Genomic DNA, 21351 nt, shown 5'->3' with positions numbered 1-21351 from the left:
AACTCTGCGCGCACGGAGAAGCGAGACGGCAGGTGCCTCCGAAGCCCTTGTCGTTCGAGACCTTGCTCGGGGGATCGGCAATTAGGTTTTTGGGGAGCGTCTACGCGACTGCCCGAAGAGTCTCCGTCTCCGTACGCCTACGTCGTCTACTTCCCGATCGCCGGCGTCACCATCTTCTTCCTGCAGTAGCAAACATCTTCTTCTTCTACGGCATGTCAAGGGACGTTGCTGGAACTTCAGAATCGCGGATGGGAGGGTATGATTGTTTCATCATCTTTCTGTTTTATGTTCTACATGTTTCATCAGTTCATCAGTTTGCTTCATATCTTATATCTGTTCGTGCTAGAAATATGCTTATGTCTGTTCATGCTAGAAATATGCTCTGCATATGTGTTTCCTTCTTACAGTTCTGTTGTTCCGTATATAGCTTTATGCTTGTTGCAGATATGAGATGTATATCATGCCATCTGTTTCTCTCTGTTTTTCATGAATCAAGTTCACATGCTTTTTGATCTTTATAAGTTTCACATGATATATGATCTAGCATGTATTTTCACCATGGATATAATCGATATCATGATTACAATGATTAATAATTGTTTATATGTTATCATCATGCTGTTGATTTATGGAATTAAAATGACATGGAAATTGCCTATTATCCTAACAATCCAAAAACCTAATTTTAGTCATTTTTCTGTCAGAGGTTTTGCTGCCGTGTTAAAGCCTGATCCTTTTGATGGTAAAAACTTCTTGGTTTGGAAAGCTAAGATGGAATTGTGGCTCACTGCAATGTCATGTTATCATGTCTTTGAGGGCAAACCTGCTAACTTGTCTCCTGAGGATGAGGCTAAGTTTAAGGCTGATGACAACCTCTTTCGAGGTGCAGTGATTAGCGCACTTGATCCAAAATTCCAGAAAAGCTATATCATCCTTCCTATAGGGAAAGAGCTGTGGGATGCACTTGTTGGAAAAGTTTGGAGTTACCGATGCTGGTAGCGAGCTGTATCTCATGGAGCAGCTGTATGACTATAAGATGGTTGAGAACCGATCTGTAGTGGAACAGGCTCATGAGATTCAGGCACTAGCTAAGGAACTTGAGCTCTTTCCATGTGTCTTACCTGACAAGTTTGTGGCTGGCGGTATAATCGCCAAGTTACCACCTTCTTGGAAGGACTTTGCTACCTCACTCAAACATAAGAGACAGGAGTTCAATGTGGAAGAGCTCATTGGTACTCTTGATGTTGAGGAGAGAGCGAGAGCAAAAGACAATGGAAAGAGCGTTGAGACCTCTACTGCTAATGTGGTGCAGAAGAGAAACTCTGGATTCTGCAAGTTTAACAAGAAGAAGAAAAACCAGAATAAGCAAGAGAACACAACTAAGCCTGTTCAAACAGCACAGTTTAAAAAGAAGAACAACAACAAGAGAGATGGAGGCTGCTTTGTTTGTGGCAGTGAACAGCACTGGGCAAGTGAGTGCCCTGAGCGCAAGTTCAAGCAGGAAAAGAAATCAGCAAATGTTGTCACTACTGATACTGGAGAAGGAGCATCTGGGTATGGTAATTCTTTACCATTTGTTCTTTCAGTATGTAATTCACCTGAGTGGTGGATGGATAGTGGTGCAAATATACATGTGTGTGCTGATGTTTCTCTGTTTTCTTCCTACCAGGTCGAGAGGTCTGGCGCCTTGTTGATGGGAAATGGGTCGCGTGCTCATGTTCTTGGTGTTGGTACGGTCATTCTGAAGTTTACTTCGGGAAAGACGGTGCCATTGAAGAGCGTGCAGCATGTGCCCTCCATCAAGAAGAATCTTGTTAGTGCATCTATGCTATGTCGAGATGGCTACAAAATTGTTCTAGAGTCGAATAAATGTGTTGTGTCGAAACATGGTTCCTTTGTTGGTAAAGGATATGATTGCGGAGGTTTGTTCCGCTTATCACTGCATGATGTGTGTAATAAAATGGTGAATTATGTTAATATTTCTGATGAGTCGGATTTATGGCATTCACGTTTCTGTCATGCAAGTTTTGGCTGTCTTATGCGGTTAGCAAATCTAAATTTAATTCCTAAATTCAATTTGGTCAAAAAGTCTAAGTGCCATGTATGTGTTGAATCAAAACAACCCCGCAAGCCTCACAAGGCTGCTGAGGCGAGGAATTTAGCACCTCTAGAACTTGTCCATTCTGATTTGTGCGAAATGAATGGAATTTTGACTAAAGGCGGTAAAAGATACTTCATCACTTTTATAGATGACTCCACCAGGTTTTGCTATGTGTATCTCTTAAAAACAAAAGATGAAGCGTTTAATTATTTTAAGACCTATAAAGCTGGAGTTGAGAATCAACTTGAGAGGAAAATAAAGCGGTTAAGGTCCGATCGAGGTGGAGAATATTTCTCTAATGTTTTCGATGAGTTCTGTGTGGAACATGGTATTGTTCATGAGAGGACACCGCCATTCTCACCACAATCCAATGGGATTGCTGAAAGGAAAAACCGCACTCTAACAGAGTTAGTGAATTCCATGTTGAGTACAGCGGGATTATCCAAGGAATGGTGGGGTGAGGCAATTTTGACAGCATGTCATGTCCTGAACAGAGTCCCAACAAAGAACAAAGAAATCACACCATTTGAGGAATGGGAAAAGAGAAGATTAAATCTCTCATATTTGCGCACTTGGGGTTGCTTGGCTAAAGTAAATGTGCCAATCAACAAAAAGCGTAAACTTGGGCCTAAAACTGTTGATTGTATTTTCCTTGGCTATGCCTTTCACAGCATTGGTTATAGGTTCTTAATTATAAAATCTGAAGTTCCTGACATGTATGTTGATACAATCATGGAATCAAGAGATGCTACTTTCTTTGAGAATGAATTTCCAATGAAAAATACACCTAGTGAAACAAGTCATGAGACTATAATTCCCCATGAACACGAACTGTCTATTCCAACAGATCATGCTGAAGATTTTCATGTGCACATCCCTGAGGAGGATGACACTATAGTCACTCGAAAGAGCAAGAGACAGAGGGTTGCAAAATCCTTTGGTGATGACTATTTAGTGTACCTTGTGGAAGACATACCAACCACCATTAGAGAGGCGTATTCTTCTCCTGATGCTGACTTGTGGAAGGAAGCAGTAAGGAGTGAGATGGATTCTATTATGTCTAATGGAACTTAGGAGGTCGTTGACCGTCCTTATGGTTGTCAACCTATAGGTTGCAAATGGATTTTCAAGAAAAGCTTAGGCCTGATGGTACAATTGAGAGGTACAAGGCAAGGCTTGTGGCCAAAGGATATACCCAAAAAGAGGGTGAAGATTTCTTTGACACCTATTCACCAGTTGCTCAATTGACTACAATTCGCACCTTAATTGCCGTGGCTGCCTCTTATGGTCTTATCATTCATCAGATGGATGTCAAGACAGCTTTCCTGAATGGAGAGTTAGAAGAGGAGATCTATATGGATCAGCCAGAAGGGTTCATTGCGGATGGTCAAGAGAACAAGGTGTGTAGGTTGTTAAAATCATTATATGGCCTAAAACAAGCACCTAAGCAATGGCATGAAAGGTTTGATAATACTCTCACATCTTCCGGTTTCTCTGTGAATGAAGCTGACACATGTGTGTATTATCGATATGGTGGGGGTGAAGCTGTTATGCTGTGCCTATATGTTGATGACATCATGATCTTTGGATCAAATCTCAATGTGATTGAGGAAGTAAAGAAACTTTTGTCGAGCAATTTTGAAATGAAAGATTTGGGAGAAGCTAATGTTATTTTAAACATCAAGCTTATTAGAGAAGGTGATGGTGGGGTAACTCTGTTACAATCCCACTATGTGGAAAAGGTACTAAGTCGCTTTGGTTTTAGTGACTGTGATCCTGCTCCCACGCCTTATGATCCTAGCGTGCTATTGAGGAAAAATCGAAGAATAGCAAGGGATCAACTAACATATTCCCAGATCATTGGCTCACTCATGTACCTGGCGAGTGCAACAAGGCCTGACATCTCATATGCTGTGAGTAAGCTGAGCCGGTTTGTGTCAAACCCGGGAGATGATCACTGGCGTGCTCTTGAGAGAGTGTTGCGTTATCTGAAAGGTACTATGACTTATGGTATTCAGTATACTGGATATCCAAAAGTACTGGAAGGCTATTGTGATGCCAACTGGATTTCTGATGCTGATGAGCTTCATGCCACGAGCGGATATGTGTTTCTGCTTGGAGGTGGCGCTGTTTCCTGGAAGTCTTGCAAGCAGACTATCTTAACGAAGTCTACAATGGAAGCAGAACTCGCTGCATTGGACACTGCTGGAGCTGAAGCCGAGTGGCTTCGTGATTTCCTGTTGGATTTACCGGTAGTTGAAAAACCGATACCGGGCTATCTCAATGAACTGTGACAACCAGACTGTGATTACAAAGGTCAACAGTTCCAGGAATAACATGAAGTCCACAAGGCATGTTAAAAGAAGATTAAAGACTGTCAGAAAGTTGAAAACCTCCGGAGTTATAACGTTGGACTATGTCCACACGTCGAATAATCTGGCAGATCAATTCACTAAGGGACTGTCACGAAATGTGATAGAAAGTGCATCGAGAGAGATGGGTATGAGACCCACATGAAATCTACTGTAGTGGTAACCTGCTCTATGTGATCGGAGATCCCGTGAAGTAGAGTGGTGAAACAAACTATGAGTAGATTGAGAGGAAAGCTCCCTACGAACCTATCTCTGATGTATATCTTTTTCCTTCTGTAAGGAAGGATGGTATTTACCTTAATGTACTCCGAGAGTCTTATAAAGATGAGATGTTGTCCTACAGAACATCTTTTGAGAAGTACACCTATATGAGTCAGACTGCTGGTCACAGTCTATGGGACCTGGGTTATCCCTAAACACTCATGAAAGGCATAGAAGTGTGACTTATATGCTTCAAACAGCGGGGATGCTTGTTGCAACCTAGTACCGGCAAAGGACTTGAGTGAATCTCACCTCACACAAAACTGTCAATTCAAGGCATAGTCCATTGTTCAGTTGTGACTAAGTGAAACTCTTGTTCTAGGTGGATGTTCAACTTAACAGTCTCCATCGAAACACTGGTATATCAAAGAATTATGATTCTGGAACTATACAGTTACAAACCCTAGAGTTTGGTGGGGATTGTTGGATTTATTATGGGCTAGGCCCATTTATAAATTTAATAAATCAATAACTCTATGGCTTGTAATTGTGGGTATTACTATTTGTACCGGATTGGAAGTTAAAAGGACGTTGACTCAACTTAAATGATTGGAATTGATCCGTCTAATTTGAGAAGTTGAGAAACGGACAAAGGCGTGCCACACACGCGCGCGCGTGCCGCCGCCGCCGCCGCCGGCCGGGCCGGGCAAGGGCTCGGGCCGGGGCGGCGGGCGGGGCGGGGCGGGGCGTGGCATGGCGTGGCGTGGCGATGGCAGGCAGGCGGGCGGGCATGGCGTGGCATGTTATCTTTTTAATACCCACTAACAACGGGAGTTTCAACTGGATGGGAGGTCTGACTCTTGATCTCCCGAGTCTCTCCATCTTCCATTCCCGGCGCATTCCTCCGGGACCTCTCGGCTTTTCCTGTTAATCTTCCAACTCCAGTTAAAAGAGAGAGTACTCATCCAGAGATACGATTCAGTTGCTCGATGGCCTTCCTCATCTCGTAACTCTGCGCGCATGGAGAAGCGAGACGGGTAGGTGCCTCCGAAAGCCCTTGTCGTTCGAGACCTTGCTCGGGGGATCGGCAATTAGGTTTTTGGGGAGCGTCTACGCGACTGCTCGAAGAGTCTCTGTCTCCGTACGCCTACATCGTCTACTTCCCGATCGCCGACGTCACCATCTTCTTCCTGGCAGTAGCAAACATCTTCTTCTTCTACGGCATGTCAAGGGACGTTGCTGGAACTTCAGAATCGCGGATGGGAGGGTATGATTGTTTCATCATCTTTCTGTTTTATGTTCTACATGTTTCATCAGTTCATCAGTTTGCTTCATATCTTATATCTGTTCATGCTAGAAATATACTTATGTCTGTTCATGCTAGAAATATGCTCTGCATATGTGTTTCCTTCTTACAGTTCTGTTGTTCCGTATATAGCTTTATGCTTGTTGCAGATATGAGATGTATATCATGCCATCTGTTTCTCTCTGTTATTCATGAATCAAGTTCACATGTTTTTGATCTTTATAAGTTTCACATGATATATGATCTAGCATGTATTTTCACCATGGATATAATCGATATCATGATTACAATGATTAATAATTGTTTATATGTCATCATCATGCTGTTGATTTATGGAATTAAAATGACATGGAAATTGCCTATTATCCTAACAGATTTCTCTGAGGAGAGACGAATTGGTGCAGGATCATATGGAGATGTTTACAAGGTCAGACTTGAGCATGCATGGTCTTTTTACAAACTGTGGTGCATTGCTTCAGAACAATATACCTATACGACATGATGTTAGCAATGTTTTAAATAGCGGGCTAAGGTGTTTAGCGGTATATCTCTAAAACAGCTAATAGTGAAGCTATATCGGGCTATAGCGGGATATAACGTCTAAATTGTATATGAACTCAAATAGCGGCACCCTGCCTCAAAAGGCTATAGCGAGCTATAGCGGTAGCTATAGCGGGAGATTTAAAACTATGGATGTTAGTGTTAATGCAAATGCAAAGTAGGCAACCAGCTGAATAAAAACTTATTGCTGTGTGCCCAGCTGCCCGAGGCCCCAAGCCATATTCTGATGTGGTTATAAGTTGTAGTTAGAAAAGGTCAATTTGCGTTATTGGGTACTAACGGAACATCTTTAACAGGGAGTGACTAAAAATGGGTAGGATGTTGCTGTGAAGATGATTAAAGAAAATCTACAACTTGATGATCAGCAGTTCACAAACGAGTTTCGTAACCTAAAGATGCTTAAGCATCAAAATATTGTGCAGATTCTTGGCTACAGCTATGAAACAAAGAAAACACCTACAAAGTATAATGGAAAGACGGTGCTCGCTGAAAAGACATACAGAGCCCTATGCTTCCAGTATTTGCACAATGGGAGCCTCGAAAAGCATCTTTGTGGTATGGTTATGCTCATTTTACTATATCTTTGAAGAAAGCCTTTTCTGTATATATATACTAGCAATTGATTGATCGATTGGTAATCACCTCGTTTGCTACCACAGATGAGTTTCATGGATTTGATTGGCACACTAGGTACAAAATTATTAAGGGGACTTGTGAAGGTTTGAAACATATTCATGAGGAGCTGGCGGAACCTCTTTACCACTTGGACCTAAAACCTGAAAATATATTGCTAGATAAGAACATGGTGCCAAAAATTGCAGATTTTGGTTTGTCCAGGATATCTTTGGTAAAGAACTAGCTCGGACCACACGAAGTCCTGTAGGAACACTGTAAGTTGAATGCCTGATTTGGACATATCTTATTTCTAATACATCGAAAGTGACTTGTGAATTACTAATCTCATTTGTATGTGATGCAAATGCAGTGGATACCAGCCACCAGAATACATCGAGAGAGTGAAATTTCACAACGGTTTGACATATTCAGCTTAGATGTCATGATGATAAAGATACTGACAGGACCTGAGGGCTACTCCAACTGTGCATACATGCAAAACGATGGTTTTGTTGATCTGGTGAGAAATGATATTTGTTTTTTTTTTGTTATTAACAGTATCAATTCAGTAAATAAACCAAATTAAAAGCATGGAAATATGCTGCAACTGAATTGATTGATTGATGGAGGGAGATTATATATATATATATATATATATATATATATATATATATATATATATATATATATATATATGGTTATATGGTTAAACTTATAGAATCAATGCGTACCGTAGGATGACCGTTGACCGGACCTTAATCAATCAGCACGACAACAGGAGGACCAGAGGCTGACTGCTAAACATAAGGCCTAAGCCCAATACCACTAACCTGCCTGTCTAACACAAACGTTACACATTTACATCCAGATGGTATCTATCAACCCATGCTGACAGTTTATTTCGCAGGTACAAAAGAACTGGAGGAACAGGTCGCAGGCAACATGGAGTGGTTCATCGCTAGAAGCATACTGCCACCAAGTAAAAATATGTGCTCAGATGGCACTGAACTGCGTGGAGGAAGACAGCCAGGAAAGGCCCGACATAGTGAAGATCATTGATGCACTGAATGAGATCGAAAGAAACATCAGCAAGGTAATTCATATAAATGGTGATTTCTTTTTGAATAAAAATCCTTTGTAAATGAAAAAGTCGGAACATTAAGTCACCAAATCATTTCACTATGTGTTCAATTATGTTTACAATGTTTGTCCAGTGTGTTAGGAGCTGCAGTTCCATACTATTATTTTTTTCTGCATTAAAAACCATAATAATAAAGTGTAGTTTCTCTATCTTGTAAACCTAAAACTCATGAGGTGGAATAAAATAGTTAATAGGGACAATGCTCAGTTTCATTAGTGTGTATATGTTTTCTTTTGCCTGCAATTTTAAGCCATATTTGTGATATGTCTCTAAAGTGTATTGCTTTGAATTAGTTACACATTTTACTTGGTTCGCACCTAAAGTCAAAGTGTTGTACTCAACTTTATAAAAATCCTTAGTTGGTGCTGCCATATAACCAGATGTCAAGTTCTTTCCCTTTAATATGCACTGCCTGATTAAATTAGTTACATTTTACTTGGTTCGCACCTAAAGTCAAAGTATTCTACTGAGTACCCAAACAACTTTATAAAAATCCTTAGTTGGTACTTCCATATAACCAGATGTCAAGTTCTTTCCTTTAATGTACACTGCCTGAATAAACAGAACATACTTCTACAAGTTGAGCCAATCAAGCTTCAGTTCCCGGAAGAGGCAGACAGTTCACAGATTGCATGCTCGCTGCAGCTAACCAACAACACAGATAAACATGTTATCTTTAGGCTGGTGATCAAGAATCCAGAGCATTTCAAGGGTTCCTTCTGTGGCGTTGTAACTAGGGGTGAAAAGTACTCTCTTGCTGTGACTAGGTGCAACAAGCTGCTGAAACCACAAGTGGACAGAGATGAGTACTTAACCCTGGAGAGCAGCATGGCAAGCGATCACGAAATACAGTATGCAATATCTGATCATGTGGACAGTCACACACGTTTCTTTGTGGAAGCCATAGAAACGGCCGTGAGATACATCGAGTAAAATTGACAGTTTCTTATATACCAGCACAAGGGAAGGCCCCAACTAAGGTGAGTTCCTTGACATACAAAATTCATGAATTATCCTGGTCTCGACTAGACTCCCTCGTCTCCAATTGCCAGAGCGCATTGGTAAAAAAGAGAAGCATCCATGATAATTTTCTTTACGTTCAGGGAGCAGTACAAAAGCTACACAGGCAGAAGATACCAGCTTTGTTCATGAAACTAGACATCCACAAAGCTTTTGACTCGGTAAATTGGGGGTACTTGCTAGAGATTCTACAGGCTTTGGGCTTCGGACCACACTGGCGTGAATGGATCTCTATTCTATTCCATACATCCACCTCGACAGCCTTGCTTAATGGGCGGCAAGGACCCACTTTTAGTCATGCCAGAGGCGTCCGGCAGGGAGATCCGCTTTCACCCATGCTCTTCATTCTGGCTATGGACCCGCTTCAACGCTTGCTTGACCTAGCAACCCAACATGGGATACTCACCCCCTTACCCATCATGGCGGCAAAATGGAGAACCTCTATGTATGCAGACGATGCGGCTATTTTCATCAACCCAATAAAAGAGGATGTAGAAGATGTCAAAATTATTCTCCAAACATTCTGCACCTTCTCAGGACTCCATATTAATTTAGAAAAAAGCTCTGTGCATCCAATCAGATGTGAAAATGTCGATCTAGACCAAGTCCTATCACCCTTCACCGGTAGTAGAGGTGACTTCCCATACAAATATTTGGGGCTGCAACTCCACACCAGATCACTACAAAAGATCCATGTGCAACCTCTCATTGAGCGTATTGGACAAAGGTTACCCAAATGGAAAGGAAGATGGCTAAACAAAGCGGGATGCCTCACTCTAGTAACTTTAGTCCTCTCCTCCATGCCAACCTACCACCTCACAGTGTTTCCCTTGGCGACATGGGCTAAGAGGTAGATTGAAAAAATCAGGAGATCTTTCTTGTGGAAGGGGGAGGAGAATGCCAATGGTGGACATTGCCTGGTTAACTGGCTAACCATTACCAAACCCAAAGACCTTGGTGGCTTTGGCATGTCTGACCTTCATAGATTTGGGAGAGCCCTCCGATTGCACTGGCTTTGGCAAGAATGGGTGGAGGACTCCAAGCCTTGGATGGGCTCAGAGCTTCCATGTACTGATGTTGATCGTCTCCTCTTCAACTCCTCAATCAACATAACTTTGGGTGATGGTGCAAAGACTCGGTTTTGGCACCATAATTGACTTGAAGGAGAAACTCCAAGGTACCTAGCCCCGAATTTGTTTGGGCTTGTTTTGAGGAAAAACCGAACAGTGCAACAAGAACTCTGGAACAATAATTGGATGTGCTCGCTAAGAGGGAAAATCACCTCGGTTGTCCACATAGAAGAATTTGTGTTCCTTTGGATACGAATTCAAGACGTGCACCTACAGTAGGGCGTTCAGGACTCCATCACCTAACAATGGACCCAGGATGGGACTTACTCCACCCGTTCAGCTTACAGAATTCAATTCAAAGGCTCGCTCGTCCTATTCCATACTGAACTCATTTGGAAAGCACAAGTGGAGAGCAAATGCAAGATCTTTGCATGGATTTTGGTGCAAGATAAAATTCTTACGGCGCACAACCTACAAAAGAGAGGGTGGCCACACCAAGAACACTGCGTGCTGTGCAACGGTCCCTTGGAAACCGGACTCCACCTATGTCTATGTTGCCCTTTTGCTAAGGCGGTTTGAGATCAAATCCTCTCTTGGGAAAACTTCACTCAGCTGCAACAACAGCCCCAGGCAGACCCCATCCATATCAGAGCATGGTGGGAAGAGGCGGCAAGGAAAGTGCCGAAATCTGAACGTAGACGACGAAACAGGGTAGTAATCTAGACCTTTTCGAATATTTGGAAAGAGAGAAATAGGAAAATTTTCAACAACGAGATAGAAATGGTGCCGCAAGTAGCCGCAAGGATAAAGGAAGACATAGAGCAAAGGAAGAGAGCACTCACTTAGGTTTAGCTGTTGTTTCCCATTGGGGTGTGTGTTTCCCTCTTATCCCTGCTTCGGGGGGCTTTAAACCCTCGTCCGGAGTGTCTTTGCTTGTACATAAACTCTCTTTCGCTATCTTAATTGAAAGGCAGAGCTCCTGCCATTGCGTTCAAAAAAATGAATTATCCTGGTAGCACTTGATGGCATATAATTATATATACACATCTGACTCTTTCTGTATTATGAATGTATGATGCATATTTTTCATATGGAACTTAACAATAAGAACATGAAACAACAATTGGTGGTCATAATAGCACCAAAGAACTTTACTAGCTCAGAATAAAATCATCGTGTGGCATAGGTATTGTTATTTAAAATCTGAAAGGAGATTGCCAATTTCGGTGAAGGTATAGTTTATGTAATGTAAGCAAATTGGTATATTGCTGAATTTGATTTATGGTACATGCTGGTCGAACTTTGTTAAAATTGACCTCTAATATATGAGAATTACAGAGATTGATAACTTACGAGTGTAAGACTGATGTTGCTAGATCCAAAAAGAAATAAATGGTTTCATAATAATTTAACTGTTTTTATTTGAATGACATGTTTACATATTATTAGTAGAAGTGTCACGCTCGGAGACTGTGTTAGGGTCTTAAGACAACTTAAATTATATAGTAAGAAGTGCGATTGTCCAATGTGTTGATAAATCAACTGAAATCTTGCAGCTTCCTCATAAAAGGTACTCCAAAACTGTATCTGGGATGACAATGGATAATACAGAGATCCCAGATCAACTCCAGAATTTCAACTTAATGGCAAGTGCTAGATGCAATGACCTGGAGTTTTCTGATATATGAGAAACAACATCAGATGTACGGCCGAACTCATCGTTGGGAGGACAAAAGAAAACACAGAAAATAATGGCTTCATTACTTGATAGCACGGAACAAAAGATCATCCTTCCAATATACGGTATTGGAGGTATTGGGAAGACAACATTTGCAAAATTGATTTACAATAATTTCGAATCATACTCTCGGGCATGGGTTTATGTGTCCTCGAATTTTGACTTGAATAAGATCGGTAACTCTATAATATCATAACTATCTAAAAAGGAGAGCCTAATTTATGACAGAAAGCAGATACATAGTTGCCTTATGAAACTACTTTCAGATAAGAAGGTTCTGATTGTTTTAGATGACCTGTGGGAGGAGAATCCATTTCAACTTGAGGATTTGAAGGATATGTTGAATCTTGGTGAGAGTATCAAAAGAATTGTTTTAGTAACTACATGCAAAGAAACTTTGTACCAATCATAAGCCATACAAGATAGAATCCTTGTCAGATGACATGTGTTGGGATATAATAAAACAGAGAAGTGGCTTCGAATTTAGATATGACAAAGGACACTTGGAGGGTATAGGAAGGGAGATTTCCAAAAAGTGTGGAGGTATAGCTTCAGCAGCTCAGTCTCTTGGATTCATGTTGCAGTCCAAGACAAAGGATCAATGGATGGAAGTGAAATACAGTGATATCTGGAATAATTCTATTTCTAATGTGCTTGCATCATTGGAATAATTCTATTTCTAATGTGCTCAGTCTCTTGAAGTATGCCTCCTTGCTTGAAGTCGTGCTTTACCTACTGCTCAATGTTTCAGAAAGGTCACAAGATAGCTAAAAACGATCTAATTCACCAATGGATTTCTTTGGGTTTCATCAAACGAACAAAATTACTCTCCACTATGCAGCTTTGCGAAAAGTATATTGTGCAGCTTGTTGGACTATGTTTCCTTCAACATTCAGTGTCACCCATGGTAAGTTATTTTTCTATACTGCTACAACCCATTCACTACGGGATACAATCATTTCGCCGAGTGCCAGGGGCACTCGGCAATGGCCCAAAAACACTCGGCAACTGCTTTGCCGAGTGTAACACTCGGCATACAACACACGGCATCTTTTTGTCGGCAAACAGCTATTTGCCGAGTGCTTTTTGCCGGGCACTTGGCAAAGCCTTTGCCGAGTGCCGGAAAAGCACTCGGCAAAGATTTAGACTCGGCAAAATGAAAATACAAAAAAAACCCAAAAATAATAGCAAAATTTTTCAAATTTTTTTTTGGGGGAGGCCGCCACTAGCTAGCGTCCGCCCGTCTTCATCGAAGTCGGTGCATTTTTTGCGCTAAATTCGCGGCTAACGCGGCCGACAGGATTCGAACTCACGACCCCCCCTCGCGTGTCTGCTGCTCTACCACTGCACTACACTGTCACTTGTGTCTAGATTCTGTTATCTATCCTCATAGATTATACTAAACTGAGAGTAAATTGCTTGTTTGAGGTCCTAAACGAATTCAAATAAAAAAGTGGTCAACTACAAAGTTTCATAACTTTTCGAGATCTACAATTTTCATTTAGGAAGTTTTTCCATCCGAGGTCGTTTGAAAAATTCAAATTTCAAATTTTAAAGATTCAAACGTAGTTTTGCATGATAAGATGATTTCAAATCAAAAAGTTGTCAACTACATAGTTTCATAACTTTTGGACATCTACAATTTTCATTTAGGAAGTTTTTCCATCCGAGGTCTTTTGAAAAATTCAAATTTTAAAATTTTTAAATTCAAACGTCGTTTTTGCATGACAAGATGATTTCAAATCAAAATGTTGCCAACTACAAAATTTCATAACTTCTCAAGATCTACAAAGTTTATTTTTGTCATTTGTTCATCCGACATAGTGGTAGTAACATTGTTCACAAATCTTATATATCTCTCTTCTACTTTCATGAAACTAATATGAGAGATATGAGAGATGTAGATTTTATGAACAACGTTATTGTCGCTTTGTCAAATAAAGAAATGACCAAAATAAAATTTGTAGATCTTGAGAAGTTATACAACTTTGTAGTTGAAAAGTTTTTCATTTGAATTCATTTAGGGCCTCAAAAATTGCTTTGAAAAACTGATTTGCCAAGGGACAAAAAAATGCACACGGCAAAATGCCTCTTTGCCGAGTGCCAAAACAAAGGCACTCGGCAAAATACATCTTTGCCGAGTGCCAGAAAAAAGGCACTCGGCAAAGACGCATTTTGCCGTGTGCCGAAAAATAGCACTCGGAAAAATACATCTTTGCCGAGTGCCAGAAAAAAGGCACTCGGCAAAGACCCATTTTGTCGAGTGTTTTTTTTTTGCCGAGTGTATTTTATTTGGCACTCGGCAAAGACCGTCTTTGCCGAGTGCCCGATAAAATACACTCGGCAAAGCCTCCGGCACTCGGCAAAGTGCCGGTTTCCGGTAGCAATTGTTTTTATCATTTCCGTGAAACAATTGAAAAGAATAAAGAATGGAAGTTTTGATAACCACACCAGTACGAAAATGATTTTTAGGTGGGTAAAATGGATTTCTAGAGGTGGCTATTATGCTTGCCTCTATATATAGGTCTTTGAAAATTGGGTGGTTTTGAAAGGCGGGCAATAATCTGCCTTTGTAAATGATTTTCAAAGGTGGGTGACTTAAGCTGTGTTAGATAATATGCTGCTCTAACATCTTTATTTGTCATAGGAGCATAGTAACAGTGACCGCTCCCTCTCTTTCTTTCTGATAGCACAGCAGTATTTGGGAGTATGGCTATAGTGACATATAGTAGGTAGTATATGTCTATAGTAACACATAGTGGGCAGTACGTGTTAATGGACAACGCCTCTGTAACTCAGTTGAGCTCACGTGACCCTGTCGCCTGCACTCGCCACAGCCTGCTCGTCCATGTTGCCCACTATGGCCTGCTCGCGCACTCGCCCAGTCACCCATGACTCCATGCTTCGCGCTACACTACTGGCTTGGCATGCTTGTAATTTGTATAAGAACCGATGTACACAATCAATGCAAGTGTTGATTGGTAAGCGCGCGTTGACCCCCCATCACCTACACTCGCTCCTCTTCCACTGCTCCACATGGACTTTGAACCTGCTCTTCAAATTCGAGCCCTCCGTTCACGACGTGTCGTCTTCTTCTGTGTCGGACATCGGCGACGCCGATGGCGCCCTCAGCACTCATCAGTGTCCCCCTCGCCCTTAGCCCCAAGGTCCACCTGCTTCTTCACTACAGATGGTGAACATCAAGTCCCATGTCCTGACGGTCCTCGATCTTGTCAACCCGAACGACCCCGAATGGCATTGCTTCTTCGATTCCATCATTGGCAAATTCGGGCTTCACTCGCACATAGCTACTACTCAATGCCACCCAACGCCTCAACCCGAGTGGCTCATGGTTGATCAATGTTTGGTCAACTGGATCTGTAATGTTCACTACTACAGAAAGGTTAATCACCGCCAGGACATTCACCCACGGTTATGAGACAACAGGCAGATGGGCTAGAGGGGCCCTTCTAGTTGACCAACCGGCGGTGATATCAATTTTCACCGACGACCCGGCATATGATCCAGCGGTGAACTCAATGTGACTCTTTGCCGCCGTATCGTATACCGAACCAACGGTAGAATGGTTTTCACCGTCGGCTACTCATGCGATGTGCGACGCGCGAAGAAGCTGACAGAGATAATAAGTTTCACCGCCGGTGCCAAGATGGATCGATGCCTCATCGTTAGATCCGGCAGTGAAACAAACTCCCACTCCCGCAACATTCTCCAGATCGTCTGCGCGCTAGGTGCCACCGCGTACTCGGTCCGGGCAGCCATCCTCGACCTCTTCCACGACCACCAACTTCATCAGGCCATGTACGTCGAAGCTTAGTACCGCATCCTCTATTAGGTCGAGCTCACTGTCAATGGCTACTGTGCCAAACTAAAGTATCCTGCCAACGCTCTTCGTTAACTCGACTAGCCCATCGGTGGGACGTCCTAGGTCTCGAACATGCTCTATAGTCTCAACACCAAGTTTTAGCACACCATCTCTCCCATCACCTCCAAGCAACCTCCCTAGACCTTCCTATCAACTCGCTCCTTTCTCTTGCTGGAGGAGCTCTACGACTCCCAGCACAACAAGCTCATCATCCACCGTGCTCTCATGGAGCATGGCGTCACACAGCCTCCTCCGTTTGTTGGCAACACCGACTCGGGTGATGACAGCAGCACTGGCCCCATCACTAGCAACACTGGTGGGAACCGCACCAAGAAATATCGTGGCCGCGGCAACAACAACCAAGACAGCTCCCGATGTTGCGCTCTCCTCTTCATCATAGTTGTCTTGGACGGTGGGATTCAACCCATGGACTGCCATGGTTTAGGAATGGCCCATTTCGTTCCGGGCACCTACTGCGGATGTCCTAGGGCCATGCCCGGCACTCCTCAGTAGGCTTTCATTTCTAGTGCTCCCTAGTTCTGCATCAACTCCTCTATGGACCTACCCTCGGTGCCCCCGGATAGACCATACTGACTATGTGGAGCCCAACTCCCTTCTCGTCGACTTGGCCAGTGCCGGCATGCCACCAGCTAGTTGCAGCTCCGGTGACTGGGTTCCTCAATACCGACGCATCATCCCACGTGGCTTCAGGCCCTCAGTAATCTCCATTCTCTAAGCTCTCTCACATCTCATACTTTTGTTACCGTGGGCAACGACGCCATAATGCTAGTCACGCACTAGGTGAAAGGATCTAGATGGCTAGAGGGAGTGAATAGCCTATAAAAAATTACTACAAACTTCACAACACTAGTACAAAGGGGATTAGTAAAATAACAAGTCCTAATAGCCTCTACTTGCACTAGCACTAATTTTACCCAACCAGGCATCCTACACAATTCTAGTAGCTTTGTTTTCTAATTTAGTCACAAGTACCACATAGGAGCTACTCTTAACAAGAACAACTGGAGCTACAAAGCAAGAAACTAAACTAGTTACAACTATAACTACAAGCTCTAGCTAGCTACCACTACAAGCATCTACTGCACAAGCAAGATATGAATGAACCAACAAGTGTGGAAGTGATATACCGAACTAGCCACGAGCATTTCATTAGAGTTGCTCTTTGCAATCTCTCATGGGGACAAGCACAAGAGCCGTGCCCCTTACAGTTGCTTGATCGGAGCCGGCAACAATCATCAGTAGCCACTCAACAATCCCTCCAACTCTAGGCCAACTAGGTGATGGCAAATATCAAGAGTAACAAGAGCTTCACCAGCCGCCATGCCCAAGTAGTGCCATAAGATACAAGAACGACGATGCAAATGCACTAGAGGACCTCTAATCTTACCTGAATGTGAACTGCAAGAGTGCAAGTGAGTGGAGTGTGTATCCTAGCTCTCAAAGTGTGTAGACAAGTGTTATGGGTGACAAGAGAGTGGCCAAAGCCAGCCACAAGCTCTATTTATAGAGCCACCAACAAATCCAACAGTTACCAACTTGTCACACAGGATGCGGGCACACCGGACATGTATGGTGCAGCACTGGACTTCACACTGGATAGCCCCAATGGTTGAAAAAAATAGTCATTGCCTAGACACACATGTCTGGTGCTCACAACGCCCCAAAATACATGAAAACATGCTCTATGGAACTCCTATCCGGTGCAATCTGCCCAAAATGCACCTAAAACACCCTCTCTGGAGTTGCTATCCGGTGCACAGTACTTGTCTGGTGCACACAGGAAGGCAAGGTGCAAGGCTGAAAACTGGTTAAGACTGCGCATAGGCTGACATGTCTGGTGCACCCATCCGCTGCTACATCGGACACGTCTAGTGAGTGCCAAAAAATACCACCGACAACACCTTCTCTTCTATTCGCAAGCGTGTCAACTCTCAAATGTTTTGCCAAACATCAAAGTCTTGAGTTAGCATTTTTCAAAGTGTTTTTCAAACCATTTCACTTGCTCACCACTGTGTCACAAGGCCTACATGCACATGGATGTAGATCAACATCTAGGTGGCACTAGATGACCGAGATTGCTAATTAGAGCTCTCCTCTTAATAGGACGACCATCTATCCTAAACATGATCATGCACTCTATTGTGTCTTGACAGGCAAAACAAAATCCCTATTTATTCCTTTGCCTTCACATCTTGGATCCTTTGTTTTTCTCTTTCTTCTTTGCCAAGTCAGAGCTTTCTCCATCTTGAATGACCACTCTTCATCCATCTCCAAGCCTTGCTCTCCATCTTGACCTAACCAAGCTTAATCAACCACTTGGCACATGGTTAGTCCACTAGTTGTCTCAATTACTAAAACCAAACATAGGGCTTTCAATCTCTCCCTTTTTGTTAATTGATGACAACTTTCACAAAGATATGAATTATTTTGAAAGTCCAAGCTAGCTCTTCACACAAGTGTAAATTGCTAACTTGGTTGGGACACCTTGTGTTGCTTATCCAACTTGAAGACCACTTGGGAAGGCTGTAGATAAGTTTCATAAGATCCAACTAGGCATTGTTAGCTCCCCTGCATATGTGCTAGTATGTTTGGATTAAAGCTTGCACATATGCTAGATAGTAATTGTGGGAGAACTAACATTATGTAGTGATGCTAAGGTGTATAGGATAAATCTTTGTAATGTGTATACCACTTGAAGATGTGGTTGCCACTTGGTAATCACCTCGTCCTTTCAGCTTCATCATTAGCATCTTGCTTGGTTAGACATCGAAAACACTAGAAATCCCGTGAGATCAATATTATAAGCAAGTTTCTAGATATCACATGAGAACACACAACCTACACTACTACAGGAATTTTAATCGAGGTGGGCATTTTTGCTTAACCAAGGCGGGCAAGCCAACTGCCTCGGCACAAAGGTCATGGTTAATTGTGGCCTTAACTACCAACTGCCTCGGTTAATAGATTAACCGTGGCGGGCATCATAAGCTAACCGCCTCGGTAAATACATATTAACCGAAGCGGTTGTCATAACGCGCCCGCCTCGCTTAACATTTTAACCGAGGCGGTTGAATAAAGATGCTCGCCTCGGTTAAGATTTTAACTGAGGCAGTTTTATTACTTGGCCGCCTCGGTTAATGATTTCTAGATTTAAGAAAATGCCTTTTCAAATTTAAATTTAAAATTTCGCTAATGAAAACACAGATAAAGCAGGAAATAGATGACAAACATATATTACATTCATTCTCGTTCGACGAACCGACATTAAGTTATTACATTAGTGATGTCTTCATCATTGTTTCACAAACACAAATCATTTGTACATCAGCAACTAAGGTCATTCATACATAACATTTCTTACCGAAAAAGAGGTCTGGCATAATGTAATCCGATATTCGTAACTTGGTGCTCCAGTTTCTGATCGTCTCAAACTTCGGATCCCGCGCTAACTCGCTTTTCTGGTTGAAGAACGTATTCCCTTCATGCTCGCTCTCTGTGACAAATTTACATATGTCCGCTACTGTTGTCTAAAGTCTTGGTCGAGCTTCTCCCTTCGCCACCATCCTTGTGCTTTCTTGAGCTGTCGCCAGCTGCTGCTGAATCTGCTGCACGTCCTCAAGTACTCGCAAACGTAGAATCCACATAGAACTGAGCCATAGGGTTATTTAGCGCACTACACGATGTAAAATACACAATCATTAGAGCATATATAATAAACAATCAGTATGGGTAGTAGAACTAGTAGTAGTGAGTAGAGTAGAGTAGAGCAGTAGTAGGAGGAGTTGGAGTACTAGAGTAGAGTAGAGTAGTAGGTGTAGTATTAGGAGAAGAGCAGTAGTAGTAGTAGAGTAGTAGTAGTATTGGTACTTACTGGGAACTCACGCCTGAGTTTTAGTTTTGTGCCATTCTTGATCTTCTTCTTCTCAAATCTCCGATCATAGCAATCGGGATCTTTCACGTACTTCTTATAAGCGCTGTATGAAAAACCACTAGTGTCAACGACATTTTCAATAAGTATGTTAACTATAAATAAATACATTCCATCACTTACTATCTCAAACAGCTTTCAAATTGCTTATACCCTGCTTTGTTTGTATCCCGCAAAGAGTCAAATATACAGGCCCTTCCGTCCTAAGGATAGATTATAAATGCAATCCAGTGGCACATGATGCACTGGCTACACCATTCACACAATATAGATTAGAAATGTTCAAATATAAGAAGTCATGATCCCAGTATATATATGTTCCAAGTATCTTTTGGACTTACCCGAACTGGTGGGAGGCCATGACGTTCCCATTTCCCCGGACCTTCTTCATGGCCTCATAGATGTACATTCCTGCCCGATACTTATATTCGATTACCAGATCTTCCCTGTATTTCTTTTATCTCCTTTGGGTTCAAATTCACCAGCTTTTCATGAGTGTCTGGTATATCATAACCTACGATGGTTCTCTCTGTAATAAGCATCCGAGAGAGATAGATAATATCCTTGCCCAATTCCTTGCTTACATAGGCCTGCATCCTACAAGGAAAAGTCATCTTGGCATTATTAGTTTGTTCCTAAAGTACCTACAGCGATGTAGTAGTGTCAAAGTCATAAATAACTTATGGGGCAAATAAGGTGACTTGGGTGATGTCAAGGTCCTTTCGCCGTAGTAGTCTATGCATGTCATGGAAATCTACGATGACTTCACCATCCGTGGGCATGTGGAAGTACTCCATCGGAATGTTGATAATGAAGTTTTCTAGGCCCACTTTCGCTGCTTTCATGTACCATAGATGGAACCTCCTTACCTACCACTTCTCTTCAAGGAGGTCGCCCAAGGTCAACATGAACTTCCCATGCACGTAGTTTTCGGGGCAATCATCCGACTGGGGCCAAAACGATGGCGGTGTTTTCAACCTGCAACACCGGGGCTTGAGATGTTAGGGAGTGGAAAAAGCAGATAACATCTCAAAATGAATTATAGATTGACTATGCTTGCCAGTAGCATACCTTTCAAACATAGTTGAGTATGGGTGCTCGTCGGCTATTTGATAGGCCACCCAACTTGACTTGGTGTGGTTCGGGGGTATGGGCTCCTCTTCATCTGCAGGCTTCCTCGGTGTGGGAGGACATTGGTTTGAGCCCTGCTTCAAACCACTTGTAGGCTGTGGTGTCACATTGCCCGATGCTGCCCCTGTGCTTCCCTATAGATTGCTGTTGCTAGGTGGCAGACTGCTTGGAGGACTGCTGCCTGGGCTGCCAGCATTGTCATTGTCATCGCCACCGCCATCGTCGTCCTTGTCCATAGTATCTTCATGTCCTCAATGAGCGGC

The 21351-nt window shown here is 42.5% G+C and overlaps 1 protein-coding gene and 1 pseudogene across 1 annotated transcript; both read left to right on the top strand.

Annotated features, from left to right (window-relative positions):
* Positions 1–4275: 4275 nt before the first annotated feature.
* Positions 4276–9230, top strand: LOC136507117 (cysteine-rich receptor-like protein kinase 15). The gene is made up of 10 exons (XM_066501944.1): positions 4276–4353; positions 5057–5093; positions 5803–5941; positions 6130–6164; positions 6355–6407; positions 6964–7096; positions 7201–7388; positions 7527–7676; positions 8064–8249; positions 8862–9230. The coding sequence occupies exons 1-10, from the start codon at positions 4276–4278 to the stop codon at positions 9228–9230; spliced, it is 1368 nt and encodes a 455-aa protein (XP_066358041.1).
* A 2749-nt stretch (positions 9231–11979) lies between these two features.
* LOC136507116 (putative disease resistance protein RGA3) overlaps positions 11980–21351 on the top strand; it is a 67915-nt pseudogene continuing 58543 nt past the window's right edge.

Source organism: Miscanthus floridulus, chromosome 15 (assembly GCF_019320115.1).
Source record: "Miscanthus floridulus cultivar M001 chromosome 15, ASM1932011v1, whole genome shotgun sequence".
Taxonomy (NCBI): domain Eukaryota; kingdom Viridiplantae; phylum Streptophyta; class Magnoliopsida; order Poales; family Poaceae; genus Miscanthus; species Miscanthus floridulus.
This window is presented reverse-complemented; position numbering and strand designations above follow the sequence as displayed.

Excerpts from the sequence above, each read along its gene's own strand:
- LOC136507117 (XM_066501944.1), top strand. The coding sequence starts at position 4,276 with ATGGAAGCAGAACTCGCTGCATTGGACACTGCTGGAGCTGAAGCCGAG. Across the intron at positions 5,094-5,802 it reads CAGTCTCCATCGAAACACTG|AGTCTCTGTCTCCGTACGCC; the intron begins GTATATCAAAGA and ends GACTGCTCGAAG. Across the intron at positions 7,389-7,526 it reads GTTTGTCCAGGATATCTTTG|TGGATACCAGCCACCAGAAT; the intron begins GTAAAGAACTAG and ends ATGCAAATGCAG.